Raw genomic sequence first — 23,009 nt, 5'->3', positions numbered from 1 at the left:
AATGGGTGATAGTCAGGTGTTTTTTTAATTTTGACTTCACAATGAGAGATGGCCAGGACCCCAAATTCCTATATCCTGGACTAGACAGATGCAAAACATTTACAAGAAGAGACATGAGAGGCTAATGCAAACTGGTGGCACTGTTTGCTAGTATTTTGTCCCAAATCCCTATGTAGTGTTTTATCCTCATGACCTGAGTAAGAAGAACTTAAAGATCTACATCCTTTTTTACCTCTTTGGCTTAAGTCCTTCCCTGGATCCAGGCTGAGTGCTATTTGATGCTTGTTTTCTCCTGAGCCCTGCCTTGGTCTCTGCTTGGTCTTTACTGCCTGTATGTGGTAACAGTAATATTTTGAAAAGAGAGCAACACTAAGATAAAAAAAAGTTAAACTCTTTGCTCCTCTATTCCAAGATGTTATCCTTAATATAGTAAAACCCTGTGTGTCTGTGAGCACTCCTTTTTGTTGATTCATTTTAAAGTTTTTCAGTGAACAGGTTGGGTGCATCAGGAAGCCTTGTACTTCTTCTAGATAAGTGGTTCTCAAGTTGTGGAGGTGAGGGTAGGAGGAAAAAAAAAGATATGAAAGTATCCCAGGGAATGTTTCCAAGGGGAAGAGAGTGCTCATATCTCTGTGTGTGCAGGAGGAGGAGGGAGCATTGTAAAAACTTTCAGGGGGTACTGATAAACACCTGTCTTTCTTCTGACTGAAAATCACTGTCCTACAGGTGAGCAGGTAACAAGACAGGAGTGACACTGGAGTTTAATATTTGAGAGGTGGGATGGCTCTGGTAGGTGGTAAAGTCCAGGAAGTGGGCTACCAGGGTGGAACGGAGGTGAAAAGTTTTGGAGTAGAGGCCGGGAAAAATGAGGCTGGAATGCTGGGTGTGTCCACCACAGGGTGGCTGAGCTTTGGCTTTCTCCTTTATTACCTGCAACACTTTCCCGAGCATCAAGTACATAGTGTGTGTTCAATAAATACTCTTAATAGACTGTGTACATTTCAGAAAAATGTATTATTTTTAATATCAATTATGTGAGCATGCAACATTGCTAAATACAAAAGTCATACAAGCTCACAAATGACTTCAGAGACTGCCACTTGTAATTAAAGAACAATTTAGGCCCTATTAAGACATCATAAACATAGATCCGTTCCTGTTTACACCTATGGCTATACATTTTCACCCTATTACTACTGGCTTCACTCAGAACTCTATTGCCCGCAGTTACATTTCTTTACCCCTTAATGCTTCTCTGAAGAGAAATAGCCATTATCAGTCATCTTCTAAAACGGTGTATTTCCACTGTGCCTGAGTAAGACTCAAGTGTTGGGCATTTACAGTACACAACTTTGGGGATATTGCCTAAAAACTGGAGGCTGCCTGTCTATTATCTGTTGGAAAAGCATTGCTATGAATTTATGATATCAATATGTCAGCATAGGATACTTACAATTGATAAAAGGTAAATTTGAAAAGTTTACACTTGTTGCAAGTAAGTTGAAAAACGGAAAATTTCAATTTCTAGTTAATTAAACAAAATGAGTAGCATGGAACATAAAAAGTCTGAACCATGCTAAGTTTACAGGCTCCATGTCAGAAAAATGTCTTCTGGGAAGTATACCACAAAAAAATAAGTTGAAATTAAATTTATTATTATTATTTTTTAGATAAAAGTGCTACTCACATCTGTGTCATTGCTCATCTAGGTAACCTTGAGAAAAACAATTGCCCTTTCTGGGACTCAGTTTCCTCCTCTAAAATATGGAGGCTGATCTAGTCCATCTCTAAAAGTTCCCTTCCAGATAAACATGCTCTGTAAACTGGCTTCAACTTTAGGGAGTGTGCAGTAGAAACCTCCCTGGAGACAGATAAACACAGTTTCAAATTTTATTCATCATTTATTAGCTTTTCAAGCTTGTAAAAGTTATACCTTATTGAGCCTTAATTTCCTTATTTGTGAAATGGAATAACGCTACCTCTTTAATTGAATTGTTTGAGAATTAAATGGGATAGTATGTGCTGTGAATTGAATAGCATAAAGTCAGTTGGTTAACAGGAATTCAATGTGTATTATCAAATCAGTGTCTTAGTTTTCTACTCTTTCTTTCTCTCCTTAAAAATTCAATTCCTTGTATGTTACTGACTTGCAAGTAAAAGATATTATGATAAAATTTGGAAGATACTATGAACTTTTGCTGAGCAACATTTGTAGGATGTGAATGTTTTGGAAAGCTGATTTTTATTTTCTGGCTTGGGAATACCTCTGGATTTGAATATAGCAGACAAAGTAGCAGTAAGAGGTCAAAAATAATTCAAAAGCTCCATATGACTTCACAATTTAGCAACTATTATATATTCAAAGACAGGCATGATACCACATGCATTAATAATAGTATATCACACAGGAATATAAATCCTCCACATATACTCAGCACTAGTCCTAAACTTTACAGAATCACATGAAATCAGTTTGGAATTCCACAATTTTAAGGATGAAGAGAACTTTACCTAGAATCACAAGAAAGCTATGAGGATAATAAATAAGGATATTAAAAAGTGATTGTATGGGTTGGATGTGCTAAATAGTCTAGCAGAAACTGTCTAAAATAGCCCCAGGAACCTCTTTTCCCACTTGCGAGTCTATTAATAGGTGGATTTGTTTGAATGTTAACTGGACATTTTGGATCCTACTGGGTTAAGCAGAAGGAAGTACTCTAAAATTTAATCTTTCCTATTGTCTCAAAGACTCACACTGTTAACATTTTTTCTAGTAATATGTGATTGAGGACCATGTGATACCCATGCCCTTATTCCACTCATTCAAAAAGTACTGTAAAGGGAGATGAGGGCAGACTTACCTTTCATCCTTTATGTAACTACAAAGGAGGGCTGAGTTCCTGGTATGTCCATATAGATTATCTGTTGAAACGCTGCTTAACCTACTTCACATGGGATTGTATCTAAGACCTCAAGGACAGTTAAGTGGGGTCTTTATTGCAAAGGGTCTTCCTGTTGCCTGCCATTTGTCCAGTAATTCATGAGCCATTGGCATATTACTGGTGCCTTATATATTACCACTGAGAAATAATTTCATAATACTGACCAGTGGGATTACACAGCTCATAGAAACTTTCCATATAAGAACCATGATGTCAAAACACAGCAGAGGCCACTAACAGTATTAATGAGGATTTTGTCAGCTTCTAATGATGATTATTATTGTATCAGAATGTAATTCACACTAATTATTAGTAAAAGTTTACAAACATTAGAAAGTGCATAATAACATTTGGATCTGATAGGGCTGAAAAAAGACATGAAAAACACAACACAAGGGCTTTACTTTTGTGATTGGTGTCCACATGATTGAAAGATCATTTTCTACATCTTTTGCTGCTCCGTGGAGATAAGTTGTCCTCCAAATTTTAATAGTATCATACAGCACTGTGATAAATTTGATTCCATAGAAGAAAATATTTCCCATGCTTAGTATTATCTTGTATTCTCTTTCCCACCTCCCCAATTCTCAAAAATCCTCATAATTGTAAATAAAAATATTCGTTGGAAAAAGTTCTCCACTTGGGAATAAGACAAAATTTGCAGTTTGAATTCTGGTCTGTGTAGACACCAAACAGACTGAATTCAGGTAATATTCACATTAATGGATATTTTCAAATGCCTGTATAATAAGCAAAGGAGCCTTGATGAATCTGTTAGACTTAATTCATCAGCTGTGAATTAAGGGGAAAGATTAAGTTTTAAAAAATGTGTGTTCTGTCCTGTGCACACCACCACACTATGGAGCAGAATTTTTAGGCAGCCCTTTTAAAAATGAGTAGTATAAAAATTCACAGTAACGTACATCATTTTTGTTTTTCATAAGCAATCAAAGAAGGGGGCAGTGCTGAGCATCTATATTGTATAATACAAAACAGTGTAAATAACACAGCAGGAACACACAGATACATAATGCTAAAAACAGTGCTTTCTGGATGGTTCTTTTACTGGGTGAATACTTAGGCCAGAGATATTTAAACTCTGGGGTTCAACCAACCCTTTGCGATTAGACATAATTAAATCCTCTGACATTGTGAGGGGCCAGATGCTACAGGAAGAATCATCATCTAGGTCGGTGCTACTCTCTACAAGCATTTAATCATATGGTCAAGTGAAAGGATCCGTACAAAAATGACATCCAAACACAAGCCACATGATTTCAACCATTGCTGATGCCAGAGGTAGAGAAAAGTCTGTCTGCAGCCACAGCCTCTGCCCCCATTTTTAACATAACAAGCAGGTTCCTGCAATGCAGCACAGCCATTTTCTTTTCCCCCTTTTCACTCTTGGAAATAAATGCATTCCAGCCAGGCCTGGAGATTTGAGACATTGTCAGATGTTGATGAAGATCGATCAAAGTGGAGTGTTAACTTTCAGATTTTGCTGCTTCTCCCTGGGCTTCCCCACTTTGTTCTGTTGAATTTCGCTGTGCATCTTCTTCACCTTCTGTTAGGGACATAAAAAAGGATAAAGGCAAAATAAAAATGACTGCTTATATTTACTGACTCTCAGTATATATATCATATTGGAAATTTCAGAAATACTCAAGTCTGAAATTCTCATAGAGACAAGTATATTTTCTTGGTAATCAATTCCCCATCAAGAAAACAGCTTAAGTGTTTCAAGGGCTGACTAATTCTGGTTCTGGAACAGCATGGCTCAAAAACAAAATAATAACTGAATTTTTAGAATGGTTAGTGATGCTCTATGCTTCTGATAAATAGCTGGGAAATCTCATGGCCAGGTCATGGCATGGCACTTGTACTTTCATAGGTTGCAGAAATCATATGTGTCTTTAGGAAGAAACCAGAAGTAGGGAACAAGTTTACCTTTTGATGCCTGACTATCTTATATTAAGAAATATTTTAAAATTACATTGTACATTATTCTGAACACTTGATGATAACCTAGCTGACTTCTCATAGGTTTAATTAATTTAAATTAAAAGCAACAGTGGAAGGACATTATGTCAGCTGGTTAGTCCCTTGTCAAATAGTCATGATGGCCTCTGGCCTGCCCTTACAGAACATATGTACAAATCCAATAAAACCACTTTCATAACTGCACCCTTAGCAACAATCTCAGCCATAGCAACACTAAAATTAAACAATGCTTTCTCTCCATATTAGGTCACTTTACCTGGGTGCAAGGTGCAGGCAATTCTTGATTCAAAGATTCAAATATTTGCATGTGTTAGCTTGTTACTAAGTGACCAATATGGCTTAATGGACAAAATATTTGGGGGTGTTGCAATAATGTGTGTTATATTAAATTTTGCTAAGAGTTTATTACCATAATTCAAATTAATTGAGATAAGTAGGCTGTCCATTATTTAGATGGAAATGTTGAAGGTAATTTCTCCTTTACGCTTAACAAGTACACACAAGACACCTCACCATGCACCATACTTTAGGGAAATTAAAAGCAGTTTTTCCACATAAAAATCATATTCTGTTCTAAAGGGGTTCCAAGAATATCATGATGCATTGTATAGAATTTTCATGTACTACCTTCACTATTAGAGAAATGAACAAGCCCCCAAGGTATGCAGATGGCCTGAATCTGAGATGTATAGATTAACATGAAATGAGAACTTGATAAATAGGAGAAGCTCTTGTCAACCAAAAGAATGAAGTCATATTAGGGCAGATGCAAGACAGTAGAATATTAAGGATGAAAGTGATGGCATAAATACAAGATGAGTATCTTAACTCCCATGGGGCTTGGGACTTTCTAGGTATCCAGGGATACTTCTCAGGGCTCAGAATAATGCTGCAAACACAGAGCTGTGGCTAAATAGATGCTTGTTAACAAGTCAAGATAAACATGGGACAACAATATTGTTGAGCATAAACTAAAATAGAAGCTGAAATACTCAGGAATTACAAAGGAAGTCCCACACTATTCTCAGCTAGTGATATTTAATTTGCCATTGTACAGTTGTCTTTTTTTTTAATGTTTTAGACTTTTGATTGTACAGTTATTACTTTTAGTTCTTTGTACTTAGAATAATAAATAAAGTCAGTGCTGTTTATACTTTGCCTTATCCTGGATTTTGTGATTTGAAGAGAAACAGAAAATTCTTTCAGGGCCTACAGAATTGCAATTAACATGTAGAAATATTTGAAAAAGAATATATCCGGAAGCATAAAGATATTTGAATTATTTAAAATTATTTAATTATAACATATTAATATCAAATATACAATTATTTATTAATATAAAATGTCAACCTTTTTAAATTTTAACATAGTCTAATAGACTATGTGAAGATACTATAGTCTCTTGTATAAGAAAGGTCTTGAGGTTAATGAGTCTTAATTTCAGTGAAAACAAAAAAAGAAGAAATTAAACTACACTATGAATAAAAATGTCCTCATAGTAAGGGTGGCTAAAATTAATGCATATTATTTAAAATATTCATATAAAATACAAATTTTATGAAAAAGATTAGTAAATTCTCAAAGATTGCAGAAAAAATATATTTACTTACTTCATGCCACCAAATTGGAATAATTCCCTATAGCTTTTCTCAGAGCTATTTTGAAAATTAACTCCTGGTAGTAACAGAGAAACAACGAAACCTAAAATATACATCAGTCTATATACTCCATGGAAGTGATTATTAAAGTTTTATTTTCAACCTGAGTTTTAAAAGACCAATCTATGACCTGCTGATCTGTAGTCATTGAATAAAGTTCTGTCAGTAGGTATTTTAAGGTAATGTTGCTGAGCTATTTCATTAACATATATATATATATACTCTGACTCAGTTTTCCAATAACTGGAAGGCTTTGCCCTGAAAATTCTAATAGCAAAGAATTATCAAGCTGTTACCATGAGTCAGAAACTGATCAGTGTTTTTCACATATATAACATTGTGGTTCCTTAATTGTGAACTCCTTTTTACTTTTAAAGATTATTTTTTGCACAAGTGTTTTTCAGGGAAATACATTCAGCTTTGATATTTGCAAAAGCTATGGATGGAAGAACCATCAGGGGATTCAGAAGTACTTTGACATGTCAAACTTATTTTACTTTTTCACTGGTAAAGTTAGATTTGGTGGGTAGGAGTTCAACGCCCAATAGTAAGACAAATTTTTCAAACTCAGTCTATCATGAAAGGAAAACTAAAAGAACTTCTTACCTAAGACTTATTTATGTAATAGACTATTTTACTTCCATTCTCAATAAAAATGGTCCTGGAGACCCTTTTATTTTGAAATGGTTCTTGGAATCGAGATCCGTCAGACTCATCTGTGAATCTTGTTAAATATCTAATGCTATTAAATGTTACAGGTGGCCAAACTGTCAAAGGTAGGAGCTCCAACTTTGTTAAATGTTCTACATAAGATATTTCAGAGCTTTTATAGAGATTAGGATTAAAAAAAAAAAACTCATGTGTTTTATTGATTGCATTAGTAAAATCAGATTAAGGATTCTGCATTTGAGTGGGAAACCCTGTAAGGTGCAGTCATTGAAAACAGAGTGGGAGTGATTAAGAGATTAGTACCTGCCTTTTATCTTGCCTTAGACTGTTTATAACTCTTTCTATTAGGTTACTTTCAAAGGTGTTTTTTCATGACTTAATCCTACTTAGCGAAGTGCTGCAAATCATTCCATGTTCATAGAGATGGATGTCAAACGACTCACCTGTCTTGTTGATATCAAGACCTGCTAATTTCAAGGCTAATTCATTGCTGTTACCACTTGCAGAGGAAACCAGGATATCATGTATTGCATTTCTTCTACCCGTTCTTCCTGAAGCAATAAAATCTGCATATGTAGTTTCCACATCAGTCATTGCTAACAAATATCCACATAGCAGGAGCTACAAAACAGAGAAAAATTAATAGGTAAATATAATGTTGGTCAACGGTAAACATTTAACAAAGACACTTGTTAAATTACTGGCCTATAATATGGAGTCTTCAACTCCAGAAAGAAGAACTTGAGCTCAGTAGCATACCAAAGTGGTGGGAGGTGGAGTGGAAGTGCTCCATCCTAGAGATAAGCAGTAAGCAAGGGCATTGTTTGCAGAGAACCTAAGAACGATAATGAAATTGACCAAAATCCAGTTTGCTTTTTATTATCATCATGCACCAGCAATTCTAAACAATGCCAGTGATCAAATACTGCCCCCAGTCCAGGAGGACAGCTCCCTTGTTGCCTCCTTGGTGAGTCATTCCTTGAGAGGAATAATAATCTTTCTTGACTGAAACTTTGAAATAAAATCTTCAAAATTACAAAGGACTCAATGAAAGTGAGTTTCCCCAAACAAACCTGGTAACACACATACTTAAAGACTTAATGAAGAAAATATTTTCAAGGTAGAACATGAGATACATGTAATAACAAAAGATCGTCAAATGTAAATCTTTAATTTCTTTTTCTATGTTAAAAACTCATATTCTTTCCTGAAGGTCAAAAGAGGGATGAATACTAAGATATGAATAATGAATTTCTGTTAGATTAATTTTGTTTAAACAGAACTTTAAAGTAGCACAATTTCCCTCCTATTCCTAAACATTCCAATTAAATTTTACTATAGTTTAAGACTAAAAACTCATGCCAATAATCAAGAGAAAGGAGTCTTTTCAAAATATACGAAATGTGGAAGAAGCTAAAATGGTAGAACCCATACACTATCATGGACATGCACACTGTCACTCTGAAATAAATTGATGCCATTTACAGTGAAATCCAGGATGGCAGTCAGTAGCACTTTCCTTAAAGCTTAGTTCTTCTCCCAGTGCATAATGAGGGAGCTATTAATTTAATCTGGGGAAAACTTTTATACTCTCTCTTCTGTAAGAGGAAGCTAAAAGAGGAAAGAGGGAGGAATAGCACAATACAAGTTTTGAAATAGGAAATATATGAATACTGCACGCTTTACTGTGACTGTATTATGGTTCCAATCACTTGACTATATCCACCATTCTTTTTTATGGGAATATGATTTAATGGTTGTTACCATGTTACTTAAAATTTCCAAATGCTCCTCAGAAGATCCTGGATTTAATCCTGCCCCTGACATTGGGTCATGGAGTGACAGAATATCACGTGACCTCCTGACCTTCCATTTTCTAATAAGTAAAGCAGGACAGCTGGATGACATAATCATTAATGGCACTTTAAGTGAAAGTGTAAAAACAATGATCACTCAAAATTATATCATTTCTAGAATCTTGGATTTGGAAATTCCCTTCTGTGACCATAACCACCAATTTTTTTTTCTTTTCCTCTTACTCACAATGAATCTGTTCTTCACACTGGTCATATCTTCAATTCCTTTAACCCTTTTTGTTTTCGTTTCCTCTAGGCCCAATCTGGATTAATTGCCCACCGTTTCGTGTAGCTTCTCATTAGCATCAAGAAGTCCCTTTGCTCTACCGTCACCTTGACTTTCCTAAGCCTCACCTGGAAAACAGCACGGTACACTTTCTCTGATCTCATTACTGGGTGGATAAGTGTTACCAAAAAAGTCACAAAATTGTGCCAATTGGCTCAACTAAACATTTTTACTCTATTATTAGTATACACTCTGAGTTGAACGGAAATTCTTTTGTTCACCTCTAGTTGAATCTTCCGTATGGCTTCTTTCTGTGGGAAGGATTCCAAACCCTTTGTAGTCCACACAACCAGACACTACCTGCCTCAAGAGGTGACTTTGCATCTTCCTTCTTGAAGAAGATATAGGACATCTGCTGCAAGTTCTCTTACATTTCTTCCTTTCTCAAATACATTTCTCTGTAAATCACTATTGCTTCTTTTCTAGATAAACTAGCTGCTTTCTTTTTAAGGCATGCTATTGATTCTGTTTCCTATTACCTCCTGTAGGACCTTTCTCCATCCATTTTTTTCTCAATAATTTGAGTCTTCTTTCTCCTCTGGATTTCTCCCTTAAGTTTATAAGCATGTTCAAGTCTTTCCTTACTAAAAAAAAAAAAATGAACCAACCATTCAACCAAATACCCATTCCTCAACCTTCATAAATCTTTGCACTACCTTCTCTTTCCTTCATTAAACTTCTCAGAAGGGTTCAACTACTTTTATTTTCTCACTTTCCTTGAACCAACCTTTAGAATTTTTCTATTCTATTGGCCTTTGTATAGTATGTTTTACAGAGACTACTTTCATATAGATCACTGAAATGATCTGTATTAACATTAAGTAACCACTCAGTGTGAAATGTTCTTGTGAGTGTCTATCCTGTTTGAGCTCACGTGACACTGCCAGTTACGTTCTCCTTGAAACTCTCCCCTAGCATATATTAAAAGTTATAGGAATTAATTAATTAATTAAAGTTAATTATAGGAATCAGACTTATCTGTATATGAATCTAGACTTTCCATTTACTTGTTATGCTAGGTCTAATCCCTCTGTGCTCAGTTCTTCATCTATAAATTGTGATAAATATACTTAGTTCTCAAGATTATGAGAATTTACTTGGATTATGTATCTCAAGAGACTAACACAGTGTTTGGCACATGGTGGGTAAGTACTGATTAAAAAAAAAAACAAACTGTCACTTTCTTAGCTTTCATGATACCTTACTATCCTGGTTCCATCCCATTTGACCTTTGTATTTTTTACAGACTTCCCTTTCTAGGATCACCTTTAGAAATAAGAGCACATTTTGTAGGAATTTAGAATCAGTCATTGACCTTCTTTACTTACTTACTTGAATAACTCATCTAATCCCAATGCTTCTAATTCCTCACTATGGATAATACAAAAGTCTGCATCTGCTATTGAGAGTGTTCTCCCAAGCTCCTCACACACAAGAGCAACTGCCTGCTGAATAGGGACTTCCACTTGGTTTTGCACAAACATTTCAAATTCGATAAAACAAAGTAAGACAACAACAAAACACATAAATAGAGAAAACTGGCTTCATTAATACGCTGTGTTGGGGCATATTTTGACTTATTTCTCTCACTTGATATCCATGTCTAATCATCTGCCAGGTCATGTTGGTTTCTATTTGATGTCACTCATATTTATTCTCTGTAAAACATAGAAAAAACTCTTACCAGGATTATTGCTGAGTTTTCCCACAATCTGAAAAGAACCCACTTTTGCTGCTTTAACTTTAACCACTCACTCTCATACTTGGTATGCTACAGAAAAATGCACAGTGTTTCCCCAGAGCTTCTCTGATGGTGCATTTGCTCAAGTCTGTTATTCAACCTGGAATGCCTTCTCCTGACAAACTTGCTTGTTGAAATGGATTTAGCCCTCAAAATTCAGCCAATGCCATCTTCTCTTTGTCTTCTTTCCCCTATCTCTTCACCTAGCACTCCCACAGGCCTTGATTTGTGCCGGTACAAGGCGTTAAAATTCTAACTGGCATCATGGTTGCCTCTCCTTCTAGACAGATCACAAGTTCTGACAAGACAGGAAATGCATTTTGTTAATATTTTAACTACATAGAATTCCTAGTAGAGCCTTTTGCACATAATCAGTGCTGAATAAAAGTATGTTGAATAGAACTGAACAATGAGGAAGAAATACATTAATCACCTTTCATCAGTAGCCACAGAGAATTTCCCTATCCCTGGGTTATACTAAATCACCAAATCCTAAAACTCTGGAAGGTTTTATAGGTGAAAAATCTGAGGACCAGATAGTTCAAGTGATCTGCCCATCTTCACATAGTTAATTAATTAAGTGGTTGGAATGAAGGTCTTCAAATCTCAGTCCACTCTTTCTGTTTTACCAGGTTGCCTGTCTGTGAGTAAGCTACGAATTTGCATAAAGTTTTTGACCTTGAAGGAATTCGGTGCTATTATAATGATATTTTCATTACCTACTCCACTACCATTAACCAACGCAGTACTTAGTTTCCATGTTACTTTAAAGATTTAGAATTGGATATCTTTACCGATTTCTTTCTATGGTCACATTTTGAAATAAGGGCACATTTTGTGGAAATTTAGAATCAGTCATTGACCTTCTTCTATCTATCAAATATATCTGATAAGAAGGCGAAGTAGGTTACAGGAATAAGCTCATCTCAAAGTCATTGTTATTGTCTTTCATTCTTAGTCTCTTTATGGCTTTTTAAAACATAGGCTTTAAAAATAGCACAACTGCTATTATTTCTCATCTGATAACAATGTTATGAAGTAGGCAAAAATATCCTCATTTTCATTTGAAGAAAATAAGTCAGAGATGTTAAGTGACTGCTAAATAACACACGGAACTATGACTTGAACCCAGGTCTGTGGGTTTTGCATAAAGAACACTGTATTTTGCAATAAAGTTCCTTGTTTTTTGCCATTATCATTTTTTAAAACGTAGACTGTCATAATAATACTCGTGTATGTGGGAGTTTACATCTAATTCACTTTGCTGATAATAGTTTTAAGAAGATTTGAAATATCAGAGTGAGAGAGAAAAAAGTGGTGACATTTTCCATGAGAAGATATGAATTAAAAGGAGTACTGTGTTATGATTTGTATAACTGGGAATGTTAATTTCTGTGACGGTGGTAATTCTATTTATAAGAGGGGAGCCAAAAACTTACTTTGAATTTTCATTTAGGGTACTCCTAAGTAATGAGCACATGGAAGAAGAAACAGGGTTATGAGAGATGTATGTGTATACTGTGTTCACCTTTGAAATGTGTGTATCTAGATTTCAATTGGATTGAGTGAAAGACAATAATGAGAATTGTGAGAATAGGTTATTCTGTAAACTCCTTTTCTTCTTAAGCATTTATGAAATATACTTGCTAGATTGATGTGCATCTTATTGTAAACCTCTAAGGTAACATAGAAAGTACTGGGCATTCAATTATGGTAGCCATTATAATTATTATTATAATAGTTATTATTATAAAGTAGTATTTCACTTTTATTAGATTTGTTTTCTCCAGACAATAAACTTAATTTTCAGTAAAAAGAAAGATAGCTGACGAATAGCACATATTTAAATACATGCATGAAGAATATAATTACATTTTGAAACAAAACATATACATGTTATAAACTCTGTATCTTTTTCTCTCTCTCCATGATTATACTTCCTTAATGAATTCCCATTAGGTGCTCAAAAACAGTAATTTTTACATGCATGGCAGCTATGTTTTTTTCCTTTCAGCTAAATATCTTGACACAGCTTTTCAATTTATTGATATGACTACCAGAGACTGGAAATAACTTTTACACCAATATAATCACTGTATAATGACTTGTAGTTAGCTTAGAAATTCTGGGGAAACTGTTGCCAAATGACTATGGCTGACAGATGTTCACCCAAAAATGACAAAAGTCAAAAAAAAAGTCTAATAAGTGTCAGCAGCTGGTAGAGATTTAATAGAGTAGCACTTAGCACACATTCTGGCCTTATGCAAAATAAACTAATCAGAATAAAACTTGGAAAAATTTACCAAAAGTGGGCTTTGACTCTTCACTAAAGCTTCCTACTTATGTTGCTATAATTAGAATTTTCTAGACATGACAAAATGGTAGTATTGGATATAAACAAGATAATATGGTGCTATTTTTTGTATCTAGTTATATACAAGAGCTAATTATACTAATATTCAAAGTCTGATTAGAGGGAGGAAAAGACATTTTATTATTTAAGTACTGTACTATTTAAAATTAGATTAAATTTTTAAGCATACATTTCTAAATATTGATATCTAAAAATCCAATCAAAATTCATGACTAAGAAATAACCTTGCTTTCTTTTCCCCCCTTCTTAAAAAAGTCTCACTTTCTCCCTCTTTAACAAAGGAAACAGTATATTGGTATTCTAAAATTGTTTTGTTTGTATAATGGATTTCTAAACTGAGATTCATAATTTGTGTTGGTCTTTCCCTTATTTATGCCCTTTATCTTTTTAAATATCATTTACACAAATTGAGAGAATAAACCAGATTTCACCCTAGCATAATTTATAGATTTAGATAGACTGCAAGAGGCTAGAAAAAGTATGTACTTACGTCTCCTGTATTAAACAAATTGAAGCGTCCGCATAGATGTATTCTAAAAGAAGTTGGGTCTAGGAAGCTGCTTAAATGATTTTTATAGTGACATTGAGTCATGAGCCAAATGGTGACTGGATAACATGCTAATTTTACTCCTGTAAATGGGGACATATGAAATGAGACTCACAGACTTGGAAGAAAGAATGGAGAGAATGTCATCAGCAGGCACTGAAGTCTTCTCTCTAATATAAATGGTATGATTTTTTTTTTAAAAGAGAAGGAAAATTCTTCCGCTACCATTATTACAAATGCAGTTACGTGACTTCTCCATTGTTACTTTATGAAATCATGTGAAGTTTGCTAAAAGTCCTTGAGTAGTTTCCTATGTGCTTAAGACTTGGTCTACATTAGTGTTTCTGAAACGTTTTGGTCTCAGATATCCATTACATTATCAAAAATTACTGAGAACCCGAATGAGATTTTGTTTATATAGTTATATCTGCCAATATTTACCATATGTGAAATTAAGACTGTAAATTTTAAATATTTATTAATTCACTTAAAATATAAATAACAAGCCCATTACGTTTCAATAAATAGTATATTTTTAGTGAAATGAAATATATATTCCAAAGCCAAAATAAAATAGTGACAAGAATGGCATTGTTTTACATTTTGAAATTCTCTGGCTTAGTTTTGCAAATGTCTGGCTTAATAAAAGACATCTGGTTTCTCATAACTGCTTCTGCATTCAATGTCTCAATATGTTGTTTTAGTTGAAGTATATGAAGAAAATCTGGCCTCACACAGATTTCTTAGTTGGAAAAGTGAGAAGAATTTTAATAGCTTTTTCAGATAATTATGGATTTTTAAATTTTGCAATGTGGAATCTAAAACCATATCAATATGCTTCCCTTACTGTTTAATTAAAATCTATTGTCTACCTTGCACCTTAAATGGATCTTTTGCCCATGTGTATTCTTAAAAATATCAGGTATTGGTCACTTGGAAAAATATTGGTTCACTAGGTTATGCAAAATTTCCAAATAGTAGCTTATTTCATTATACAATATCACATTTGTTAGTAATGCCACCTATCTCAACAGAAAATTCTTTAAGAATTGAGAAACTGACAAGTTCACAGGGGCCGATAATAAGTTTTCCAAAATTGTGATTTTTATTTGAAAACTCAGATTTTATCATTGGCAACAGATACAGTTGGATTTTGCTTCTCTTGAAGTGACAAGCTCACTTTGTTCATTTTCAAGAAAATCTCTGCCAAATATCCAAGTCTGAAAAAACCACGGTTTGCTTGTCAGTTGTTCTTTCAAGTAAAAATGGTGATTCATGAGAAAAGTGGCTAATTTAGCTCTCAACCCAAGCAGTCACACAAGTACTTACTTGAGACAACCATGCAATTTGGTACATCTTCACTGACTTACCATTTCATCACACAGAATATTAAAAAGACCTCTACTCAAGGGTCAAGATTTGACGAAATTAGTATATTTTTACTCCTTAATCAAGTACATTCTTAGGTACATCTTGCATTTTAAAAATATTAACTCTGAGTGTGTGGCAGTGAAGAATACCAGGCTTACTAGTAGAGTTTGCTGCTACTGACTTGATTCGTGCTAAGGTGTCAGCAGTTTTCCCCACCATGATTTTGCACCATTAGTGCAAATGGCAGCCAAGTGAAAAAGGTAAATAGCATCTGTATTATTATGAAAATTATTTTAAACTTGTGAATCCACTGAAAGTATCTCAGGGAATGACCGAAAGGGTTTTGAGGACATGCAGGAGTTGGGGGGACCAAATTTTGAGAACTGTTGATCTACACAGTAACAGGAAGCTATCCGACAAACACTACGGATTAGAGAAGGGAACCCTTTTGTAAAGAACTTAACTAAGCAAGTTTTTGATTCCTAAAATATTCTGGAAATAATCAGCTATTTCCATGCTAAGTACAATACTACCTATCTTTTTCTCTTTTCTTTTCCTGTATAAGAATATTACTTATTTATCTAATTCAGGCTTACAAACAATCTAATAGCTTATTTCTAAGAACAACCCCTACAATCTCACAAATCAGAGGGCTTCAAATTAAGTCTCATGAGCTCAGGACAGGGTGCCAGAACTTGATGCTACCTTAGTTCCCCTTTTCCTTGAATTGGGCTATATTCTAGTCACATTTTGGAGTAAGTGACAACAAAGAAGAAATCAAGAACCATACCCTGTTAATAGCAACCATTTGAAAATTTCCACAGAAGTCTCCTCTGTTAAGGCATAATTATAAGTCCTGCGCCAGATCATGACATTGCATGCTCTAGAATGCCATTTGGTATAATGGGACACGTATTGTCCTTTAGAAGAGTTTGAATAGTGTCCTATCAAAAGCACACTTAAAAAAAAGTAATCTCATATACTGAGTTGTATCACAGAATGATGCCAACACATATTAACTCTGCGAAGTCAAACCCTCTTTTGTTCTAAATCCAAGGCACTGACTTTTTAAATCACAAAATATTGCTAGAATAAATTTTGCCTAATATGAGAAAAAATAGGCAGTCTTTGATGGTTTTCACAGTAAGTTTTTGACTAATACTACTAGAAATAATAACCCATCTACATTTGTTGGGGGGAGTTCTTCACTTCTTCCCTGATTTTCAGTGTATAATAAAAATTCTCAAGTTCAAAAATTTCTAACATTTGATACTAATGGTTATTCTTCTCAATCTTCTCTCTATTCATCAATTCATCTCTGATCCCCAGTTATGTGATAATTGTGATCCTTATGCCTTCATTCAAGATTATATATATTTTTTTCCGTGTTTTGACATGGGCACATTTTCATATTGTTTTTGAAAATTCATGACCTAGTCAATTGTATTATTACTTAACTTCTTCTCTGAAACTTCCTTTAGCCCAGATTCAAATCCTTTTTTGTTTTTTCTTTCCACAGTGCTTAACAAATCAAAACTTTGTAATGAGAAATCTAAGCCTATAAATGTTATAAAGCCAGAAGCACAGGCTATCTTAAGAAAATATTTTCACTGTCTAATTAGGCAACAAGTGACCTCAAAGCTATTCATAAATTCCTTTCTTGATTTCTGGCTGACCCGTTCACCATCCTTAAAAACAGCAATTTCTTCATTGTTTTGTGTTTCTTAAGTCTCACTTGTATTTCATCTGCTTACGCTCTATAGAAAATCTTGCCTAATGACTTTATGGAGAATGTCAAGGTCATCCTATATAAATTCCTTCAATTGCTGTTTCTTTATCATCACATCAAAATTGCCATCTTTTTATTTGAGTCCTTTTGCCAACATTAATACCTGACTAGTGCTCTTGATTCTATCTTCTCTCCTATTATTTTTCCTTCAATCCTGCCTTGTGCTTCTGGAGTCTTTCTTTTCCCTGCTTCTCCAATGCCTATAAAATTATTTACATTTTCCCTGTTATAAAATATATTTCATCTTTTAGCTCTGTTCTTTTTGTCACTCACCTTTTACTTTCATTTACTCTCAAACTTACAGAAAAAGAGGTAGATACTAATTTTCCTGCATCCTTTACAATGCTTTATTTTTAATTCCTTTGCAATTTAACTTACATATCTATCAATTTACCAGAATTGTTTTCTCAGAGAAAAACCATTACAGATTAATCACAAAATTCAATAGGCTTTTCACCGTAATCATCTATATCAAATTGTATACAACATTTTACATTGTTATTCCTCTCTTCTTGAAACATCTTTCTCCCTTGGCTCTGATAGTTACTGTACTCTTGATTCCCTCATAATCTTCTTATATTTCTTCTTGCTCTTTCCCTCACTTAACTATTAAATAATATTTTTTCTCTCTTTTGTTCTTTATGTTCTGTTTGGTAATCCCATTTACCCCAATTGTCTTAATTTCCAACTGTGTATAGATGGCTATCAAATCTATAATTTGGGGGCCTGATATTTTTCTGAAGCGTAGCTTGGGAATTTTTACTGCTATGGGATATTCCCCCATGTTTGTCCTTAAAAACTCAAATTCAGTAAGTTCAAATGGAATCTCTTTGCTGCATCTCTACCTCCACCCCCCAAACTATTTACTATCCTTATCATTTTAGTGTATATTACTACTATTTTCTTAGGTATCCATGATATTAATAGAAATCTTAGAATTGTGTTCAGTTACTTCCATCTCACTAATTCTTCCCATCTAATCAATTCTCAAACCTCATTGTTTTAATTCTATCCATTCAATGCTTCTTAAATATTCTTCATTTCCGTTCTTTGTCTGGTCACTCCCTTCATCATCTCTTTCTTGACTATTGCAATTATAGGCTAACTACTTACTTATCGAAACTTATTCTTTTCCAAGTTACCCTTTACACTTTCACCAGAATTAACTTTATTAAACATAAAATACTCAAAAATCTTCAGTGGCTCCTGGGAACCCTCAAAACATAGTTGTAACTTTATTTGCATGGCCCTCAGGAATGTGAACCCAACCTAATTTACTAGCTGTTTTCCCTATACTATCTCTCCCATGTATACTAAGTTAGATCATAGCAAACACTTGCTATATCTCTGGTGTTCTCTTATTGGTCTTCTCATGCTGTTTTTCTCAACCTGGAGTGACCTTCTCTCCCAATGACAACAAAATCCTCCTCATCTTTCAAGCCCAGTTTATAAGCTACAACACCTCCCCATCTCCAGGTAAAATGAATAACTTTATTCTAATATTTATTTAATTTGGCACTATGCAAGAATTAATTATTTTCATGTTGCTCTTCTTCCTATATTATATGTTCCTTGAGATCTGGGTCTTTGATTTTTGAGTCCCCTCAGAATGCTTGGCACAGGATTTTGTATGTTGTTCTTACATCTACAAAAAGTATATTGTAGATTTATTTTCAATCATCATACTCAAGATCCTTATTGGTAAAGTAAATTTGTCAAGGTTATCCCATTGTCAATAGGAAAAGTATTGATAGCTCAGAAAGCATGTTTCTTTATTCTTATTCATTTTTTTCCTGTCTCATAATACTTATCATCAATATAAAGAGATGAACTGTAATCATTTCCTCTAATACACTTTTTCTTCTGTGTATTCTTAATTATGACAGAAGATTTTTTAAAAATAACAGCAACAAAAAGCACTCTAGAATTCCAAGTAATCTATCCTATTTTCACTTTATGGAAGGTTACCTCTTTTTAAGTTTTTTATAAAATATATATGACTAAAGTAGCGAATTAATGCATGGAATGATTTGTTCTGTCCTTCTTTTGTTAAGGCTTTTTACATCATTTATTTAATATTTCAAAAGGTTTATAAATCACTTATTAGCTAATCTTTGCAGCATCCCTGCTCAGACAGTCAATTAGCTGAAGAAGTACTGCTGGTTGGCAACTGACAAGTAATATTACTTGCACGTTACAGATGAAGAAACTAAAGCAGAGAGAGGTTAATCGACTTGACCATGTCTTACACAGTGAGTGGTAGTACTGATGTCAGAATGGGGACCTGGGGTTATTCACATCAAAACCACAAAAGCATTAAGAGTCCAGAGCTGGTGCTGTTCTTTATTATATTATACTTTCTAAAGCCTTTGTTTAATCTCCTTTTCTGGCTCTCTGTGAGTCCAAGGAGGAAAGATACTTTTAAAATCTATACCTTCTTATTAAACTAAGACTATTTTTTCTACATCCAATGAATATTTAGTTTTTGCAAGGACATTAGAACATCGACACATTTCTTCTCAAAATAACCCATTATTAACTTTTCCATCTTTAAAAGCACAATGAAAGATCAAATCAATCTCAGTAATATTTTCTGGTCTGTTCTAAGTTGTAATAATGACCATAATAACAAAACAGCTATTGTTTACTAATTATTTATCAATAATAACAAAAATATCAAGTATTTGCCAGATACAACACTAAGAAGTTTATGTGAATTGTATAGTTTAAATTCATCAACAAATTTATCAAAGAGGAATGTTCATTATCTCAGTTTTAAAGATGGAATATTAAAGGTTTAGAAATATTGTCATGAAACTGATAGGTGATTTAACCACTTACAAAACCAGTTGCCATTTTCCAACATTCATTTTGGAACGTACTGTACTTAATTTTTTGTTGATGGTTTGCCATCCCTATTTTTTTTTTTTTTTTAATATGTAAGCAGTTCACATACTGTGGTGTTGAGACATTACTGTGTAGGGTGATATTTTATTGACATCCCTGCAGAACCTGGCTTTTTAATACTATCATCTGATATACATCATATTAATTGACACTGCAGTTTCTTCCTTGATTTGTATATTTTTTTCTACAAACACTTTGCATTCCAACTTCCACGTATCTGATTTACTCATCCATGTGATGGTCTTCATCTTCAGACATCTTGCTGTCTGAGCTGTTCAACCCTGTGACAGTAAAAGCACACTCACTAGGGAATAGGAGTTTGAGAGGGACTTAGAAAATTGTTTGACACCTGAAAAAAATGGCTCCAGAATATGAAAAAAAATCTGCAAAATTGAGATAAAAACTTGTGTAATTAATATTTTCAACTAATACTACAACAGCAATGTTACTCAGCTTTCATATAGTTATCTATAAATTATATTGGATATGTGACGGGCACATTTTAATGCATTTGATAACATTTAGGGTAAAGCTTCTAAAAGGGCAATTGCCTAGGACTGAGGAAGGTTTAAAAATGGCCCTGCACAGAATGAACTAGAAGTGACTTCAGTGGGAGGCTGAGGCAGAGATGCTGGACCTGGAGAGTGACAGAGCAGGCGTACATTGGAGAGAGCTTTCCTATGTAGGAGAGCCAAGAATTTGTTACTTATTGAGTGGGGAGCATGAAGGTAGGGGACCCTATAATGAGAATCCTAGGATTGCTTCTAGATTTCTAACTTGGATAAATGACAGGACGGTACTCTTTGGTGAATACTAAAGGAACAGCAACAGCAGCAAAAGTCTAAGAATGGAACTTTAACATAACACAATGCCACCTTTAAAGTAAATTTGGCATTCTTCTTTTTGAATGAATGAAAATGCATTAATTAAAGACATACACATTCACACACCTGCTAATATCTGCTCTTCTGCAATCATGTGTTTTCTGTAGAGTGTCTAAATATCTATTCCAGTTGAAGTAGTGCTTAAACACTTCAATATGCCTCTTTTCAGCCAAAAAGAAAAACTGTGTCTATGACTGTTTCAACATATTTTAAATATATGTATAATCATTGCCAACTTATCTGCTTTGCAGATACTAGTTTCCTATACAATATTTAATATCTCCCTTTATTGAAAGTGTCATTGCTCAGTATTATGATTAATGTTTTTCATTTTTATTATATCTCTGAATGTTAGAATTATTGATTAATCTCTTTATTAATGGAATGATCTTCAGAACAATGTGAAATACTCTTCTTCTCTAGCATTATTATATGTTATTTTAAAGATTTTCCATACAGTTACTTTAAATGGGATTTTCAGATTTTTCAGGCTTTTTGAAGTCAGTAGGATAGGCTCCAGTGAGTAAAAGAAATGCTGAAGAACAACAATATGAATTAAACAAATTTAAGTAGTTAAGAAAGCACTAATCTAGCCATTGAGAAATATATACTAATATTTACATAGTATGTATATATAAATCAATAGTTTAAAATGAGATAATCTACTGAACAAAATATCTTAAAATGTGAATTAAAAGATGTTGTAAAATCTCTATATGATTAAAATACAAAAATTTTTATAAGCTTGGAATATAATAATAAGTGCATTCTTGTCTGGGAGACAAGTTGTTATCTGGGAAACCTCACGACATTTTGTAGATTATCGAAATCACTTTACTATCAATCTTGAGCATTTCTCCTATCAACTCTATAATTAGTATTGGAAATTAGCATTATGACTCTATTTCACTATCAGGAACATTGAAGAAACTATTTAAAAGTGCTAAACATTGGCTTTAACAAATAAAAAATAATTCATCTGAAGAAGATGTTACAGTGAACTGAGGAATTAAAAGATCTCAAAGTAGAGAAATTTCACTGACTGCAGTATAAACAACTTGAGGGTAGAGAGTTTCTGTTTTTCCTGTTTGTCCTCCAAATTTTGGAACAGTGTTATATGCACGGTGCAAGGTAATAAGCAAATATTTAACAAATGAAAAGTACTGAATTCATTACCTTGTGGTACAAATTAGGATTTCTTTTGTACTGTAACTAGAAGATTTTAATTTCAGCATTATGAATTATTAATGTCTTTATCTGATTCCCAGTTCTGTGTCAACGAAACTTATTTGAGTGATAATTAGAGGACTTCATGTTTATCCTATCTTCTAGGATTTCACTTTTGCATATCTGTTAATTCATAATTTTGATATTTTTATAGCACAACCAAAGACTATAAAAACACATAGAGCAAGCACTTGCCAAAGAACTCTAAATAAAACAGGTCTCAGATATGAAATAAGAGCCATGCTTGGTTATACTTCTAAGTGCTTCATCTAAAGAGAGACCTGCAACACTGCTGCATGAATTGATCACCTAGGGTGACTTTTAAACCTACCAACAGCTGGCCCCTCTATCATATCTGATTTTATTCAATAGTCTAACTGATAATAATTTTTTGATCAAGAACTTTATTTTACTGGTTGTAAAGGTGCGCGCATGCATGCGCACACAATCCCCAGTGCTTTTAAAAATTGTGGGACAGAATTAATCATAACTATTGAGTTTAAATGTCATTTATCAACTTATTAAAGTACAAGCATGCAGGGAAAATAAGCTAAAGACAAGACTTTCGTTTTTCAATTTATTTTTAAAAAGTCTTGTAGAAATCTTTATGAAATTAACACAAAATGGTGGTACACAAAAATCTTTTTGCTTTGTTTATTCCCTAGTCTGTGGCAACGTAAAGCGTGGAAGTTAACCCGAAATTTAAGTTAAGGAAAGCTATATTGTATTAAGTTTAGCCAAACATTGTCTAACTTGC

The 23,009-nt window shown here is 33.8% G+C and overlaps 1 protein-coding gene across 6 annotated transcripts in view; it reads right to left on the bottom strand.

Annotated features, from left to right (window-relative positions):
- Positions 1 to 995: 995 nt before the first annotated feature.
- The window catches only part of PKIA (cAMP-dependent protein kinase inhibitor alpha), a 95,198-nt gene continuing 73,184 nt past the window's right edge, over positions 996 to 23,009 (bottom strand). For 4 of the 6 annotated variants that reach the window (XM_082432898.1, XM_082432899.1, XM_082432897.1 and 1 more), the window contains 2 exons: positions 7,714 to 7,891; positions 996 to 4,506 (listed from right to left, as the gene is read on the bottom strand). In XM_082432898.1, coding sequence (XP_082289024.1) covers positions 4,427 to 4,506; positions 7,714 to 7,864 — 231 coding nt within the window. In that variant the 5' untranslated portion in view covers positions 7,865 to 7,891 and the 3' untranslated portion in view covers positions 996 to 4,426. Of the gene's footprint in view, positions 4,507 to 7,713; positions 7,892 to 11,002; positions 11,071 to 14,017; positions 14,137 to 23,009 lie in introns of those variants that run through there. The other 2 variants (XM_082432895.1, XM_082432894.1) reach the window with 2 other exon arrangements.

The sequence above is a fragment of the Balaenoptera physalus genome, assembly GCF_965194825.1.
Source record: "Balaenoptera physalus genome assembly, chromosome: 17".
Classification (NCBI taxonomy): Eukaryota; Metazoa; Chordata; class Mammalia; order Artiodactyla; family Balaenopteridae; genus Balaenoptera; species Balaenoptera physalus.
The sequence above is the reverse complement of the archived record's forward strand: the minus strand, read 5'-3'. Positions and strand labels throughout refer to the sequence as shown.